A 3,938-nucleotide genomic window follows, 5' to 3' on the forward strand; every position below is an offset into this window, starting at 1 on the left:
CACACACTTGCACACACTTGCACACACTTGCACACACTTGCACACACTTGCACACACCCACACACCCGCACACCCACACAGCGAAACCGATTAAAGGTCGCACGCCTGACAGGCAACCGCCTCGTTATTTCGCCGGTTTTTTTTCGGTTGGTTTCGATTGTCCCCCGCGCGAGCCACCTCCCTCTTTCCACCATAGCGAGCTTCCGGCAGGGCTTTCCCCTGGAATATTAATGGGCCACCGTTGGGCGTCTCGTTCCTCGGCCTGGCCCTGATCCCTGGTCCTTCCAGGCATCCTCTCCTTGGCTCGGCCGGATGTGGGAGCCCCGGCGGCGATGGCGTCGGCCGGGCTAGGACCGTCGTAAAGGCGACTCCCTGGATCGAGGCCAGAGGGGCCGCCAGATGGGCCTCCTATTTCCCGGCAAAGTGGCCGGGTCTCTTCTGCTTTTCATGAGCAACTGCCTTCGACCACCTCTCTCGTCATTCGTCCACCCGGATTAGATCTCGAGTGGTCGAGAGCGGATGCCATCTCGCAGGGGGCGATGACCTCCGCGGCGTCGCGGGCAACTCGACAAGTGGACCCCTCGATGATGGCCTTCTTGACAAGTGCCCTGTGTTTGCCTTGGGAGTCATGAGCGCAGTGGGGGGTATTTTTGTGGGGCAGAGGAAGAAGGGGCGCGGAAGAGTGCGGAACAATCAAGACAAGTTGCTGCCCCCCCCCCCCCTTCTCATGGCCCCTTCCTCGGAACCCCTCTTCCATCATTGCTTCTCCTGGCCCCTTGTCGGTCTTCCTTTCACTCTCCTTGCTGTATACCTTGAGCCTTGGTGCAAGAGGCAGCCTCAAGCATCCGGCCGCTACGGTGTAGTCGGGGCAAGGTCCGAATCGCCCAACTTCTGCGACAGAAAAAAAAAGAAGAGGATACGCCTGCTTTGGGACAGCCCGTCGACCCCGAGGGATCACCCATTGCCACCGACGCCCAGAAGTTCCCCACCAGCACGCGCCGTCGTCGCCTGCCCTTACGCACCCCCCCTCCCCCCCCCCCCAAACTCGGCCCCCATTGCCCTGTGAGGCCGGCTCACCGGAGAGTCCCACACCCCGAGGGGCCAGTCGCACACACAACACAATGCCTGACCAGGGCCTTTCATACAGCACTGGTGATGAATATGCCGAGAGTATGCCCACCCGCGTGGGCCTCAAGGATGGCCGGGTGCTTTTGGAATTTGGCCCGAAAATAGTCCTCTCCCAACGTGCAAAGGACCGCTGGATGGCCATGGCCTACACCTACGGCAAGGCGGAGGAGCTTTTCGACCTTCGGCAGCCTTTCCGACCCGGCTCGGAGAAGGTGCGTCCTTGGACGGGGACATCTGGGCGGCCGTGTTGCTGGGGGGGGGGGGGGGATGTCCGGCTACGGGGCATGGAGCGGCAACTGACGGTTCCCTCCGATCGCGTCGGCATCCCCTCGACGAAGCAGGCTCCCTCGCTGAGCGGGACCATTTCCGTGGAGGACCGGTGGGTTTACGTTGCTTTCGGCGGTCAGATCGCCGTGGCCCAGTGCCTCGATGAGGGAATCATGTACCCGGTGGAGGTTGTGCAGGACATTGCTGCAGGGGAGACCCTGGTTGAGCGGGGCACTGGCTGGTCTGTGGTCATGGCCCGGGGGGGCGCCGTTCGTGGGGTGCTGTTCGCGGGCCGGGTCATCCTTAAAGAGGTCCGCACTGGGCTGATGGATGTCGCTGGGCCGGCCAGTCACTTCAAACTGCTGACAATGTGGCGTCTTTGGTCAGACCCTCTCCGGATGGTTGGGACCGGCGTCGAAGCCGGTCGAGGCATTCTTCCTGCGCGAGCATTCCCTTCTTCTATCTCACCAGGGGGCTCTCTTCCGAGTGCGCTTTGGGATGGCGGCTTGCGAAGGAGATCCGGTGCATGACCAGGGCCGTGGTCCAAATGGGGCTGATAGGGTGTCGGTGCGCACCATCATTTCGGACCTTCGGATGGTCTATTGCAATCCGTTATTCAAGCCGCTGGTCTTTCCGTACTGCTTGCAAGGGGACCCGGTGGTGGTGACCAATTGCCTCGGGCAAATCTTGCATGTCTGGACCGAGGCCTTTTCGCAGAACCTGGCAACGCTGGTACGTGGCGGCCTCCGCCAAATTGACCTTGCGGATTTTCCGAGAAGGCCACAGATGCCTGAGGCGAATGCCTGTCCTTGTGTCCTTCTGTTCCCGTGGGGCTGTATCTTCATGTGTGTGTGTGTGCAAGTGTGCAAGTGTGCAAGTGTGCAAGCGTGCAAGCGTGCAAGTGTGCAAGCGTGCAAGCGTGCAAGCGTGCAAGCGTGCAAGTGTGTGTCTGCGCGCGTATTTCGCCGCACGCATGTCACTGACATCCGGAGGCCCCGGTGGTCTGATTGCGCGCGTATCGATGTTTGGACTTTCGGCCGGCGTCCTCGCCCTTCGCGGCAGTTTCACCAATGCGGGGCCGGCTGCTTGGAGCGGAACGCCAGCATGGTTGGTCGTCTGTTTGCCCACAACCGGAAGCTGTTGGTCCTTACTTCGGAGGAGCTCGTATGCCTGGAGTTCGACAGGAATCTCATCTATGCTGTGGGGCCGCCCAACAGGTGGCAGTCCCTCCGGTTGGTGCTATCTCCTCAGGCGCGGCTGATCCCGGCAGCCGACAACGGGATGGTGTATCTGGTGCCTTCTCCCATGCACCATCCAATTCTGATTGACCTTCGCCAGCCGGTAAGCCGGTTTTCCTTCTTCCCTAAAGTGCGCCTTCAGTGTGCCCGTGGTGTCACCTGCCTTGCTGGTCGCTGCCAGTGGGGGGGACAAGAGGGGGGGGGGGGGGCAGGCCGCGGGGCCCGCCCGGGGCCCGGCCGCAGGTATGGCAAGAAGCTGACTCTCTAGAATGGCCCGATCGATGGAACACAGCTGGAGTACCTGTTACCGGAGTACATGGCCCCGATGAATGCCCTGTCCGACGGCTGCTCCATCTTCTTCACGGACCGCACTCGGAGGATGCTCCTTCGGCTGGGACCGGGGAGCGGTAATCCACTGCCCGTCGGTGTTAATGAGAGTCCCTTTCATTTGTTGCCGGCCGGCCAGCAGCGGGTCAACATTTTGCCGGATTCCGGAACCCCGCAGAGGTATGACCTGATCAGGTCGGTGAAACTGTCGCCCGAGCTGGTACGTCGGCGGGGTCGGCCCCGGGGGTTCTCCCTCCTCCGGGCCTGGGCTTTTCTTCCTTTCCCCCCCCCCCCCCTCTCTCTCTCCCAGCATCCTGACGAGGATGCCTTCCCATGGCTGCCGACGCATTTCGCCCCCCTGGCGGGTGTCGTCTGTCCGGGCGGGCGCTTGGCCGCGAGAAAGGCCTTCAATCTCTCGAGTATGCCGGACCCGAGGTGGAATTGGGCGACCCCGAGGCGGTGGATGTGCATCCATGAGGGGCTGTTGGTGTCGTTCTTGTTTTTGCCAAGTGGACGGTCGCCCGACCTCCCGCCCCTTTCGGAGACGATCTACTCCCCGACACTCGAGTTTGTCAGGTCCCTGGTGGACAAGCAGCTCGAGGTGCGCTTTGGCCCGGGACGTGTGCTGCTCGGATCGGCTCTCCGCGGAATGCCCCGGCTGGTGGTTGAGGGAACGCTGGCTTTCGACTTTTGCCTGCGATCTCGACAACTGAAGTCCGGCCACTTCCCCTCGGTCGGCAGGCTGGCAAGTCCAAGCGACTCGGGGCCTTCGGACGATCTTCCGGAGCACCCCCGGTCGGGGGGCCCGGAGGCCGGGTCGCCGCCGGGGAACCACTCGGCCGAGACCACCGAGCAGGAGATCTTCTTCCTTGCGAATGCCTCCCTGAAGGGGGTCCATCTGGAGTTGGTAGATGGCCACATGAAGGTGGCACCCCCAGTGAGCCTGATTCACTGGCGGGTCCTGCGGTCGTGGGACAT

At 62.3% G+C, this 3,938-nt stretch overlaps 3 protein-coding genes across 3 annotated transcripts in view; all 3 read left to right on the forward strand.

The window, feature by feature from the left end:
- H696_02524 (hypothetical protein) overlaps positions 1-94 on the forward strand; it is a gene marked incomplete at both ends in the record, with an annotated part of 2,935 nt that extends 2,841 nt beyond the window's left edge. The window contains one exon of the mRNA XM_009496434.1: positions 82-94. Coding sequence (XP_009494709.1) covers positions 82-94 — 13 coding nt within the window. The remainder of the gene's footprint in view (positions 1-81) is intronic.
- Positions 95-1,009: 915 nt separating this feature from the next.
- Positions 1,010-2,219, forward strand: H696_02525 (hypothetical protein). Its single transcript, XM_009496435.1, has 2 exons — positions 1,010-1,340; positions 1,470-2,219. The coding sequence occupies exons 1-2, from the start codon at positions 1,122-1,124 to the stop codon at positions 1,923-1,925; spliced, it is 675 nt and encodes a 224-aa protein (XP_009494710.1). The 5' UTR covers positions 1,010-1,121; the 3' UTR covers positions 1,926-2,219.
- Positions 2,220-2,949: 730 nt separating this feature from the next.
- Positions 2,950-3,938, forward strand: part of H696_02526 (hypothetical protein) — a gene marked incomplete at both ends in the record, with an annotated part of 3,513 nt that continues 2,524 nt past the window's right edge. Inside the window, 2 exons of the mRNA XM_009496436.1 lie at positions 2,950-3,180; positions 3,271-3,929. Coding sequence (XP_009494711.1) covers positions 2,950-3,180; positions 3,271-3,929 — 890 coding nt within the window. The remainder of the gene's footprint in view (positions 3,181-3,270; positions 3,930-3,938) is intronic.

Source organism: Fonticula alba (genome assembly GCF_000388065.1).
Source record: "Fonticula alba strain ATCC 38817 unplaced genomic scaffold supercont2.3, whole genome shotgun sequence".
Taxonomy (NCBI): domain Eukaryota; order Rotosphaerida; family Fonticulaceae; genus Fonticula; species Fonticula alba.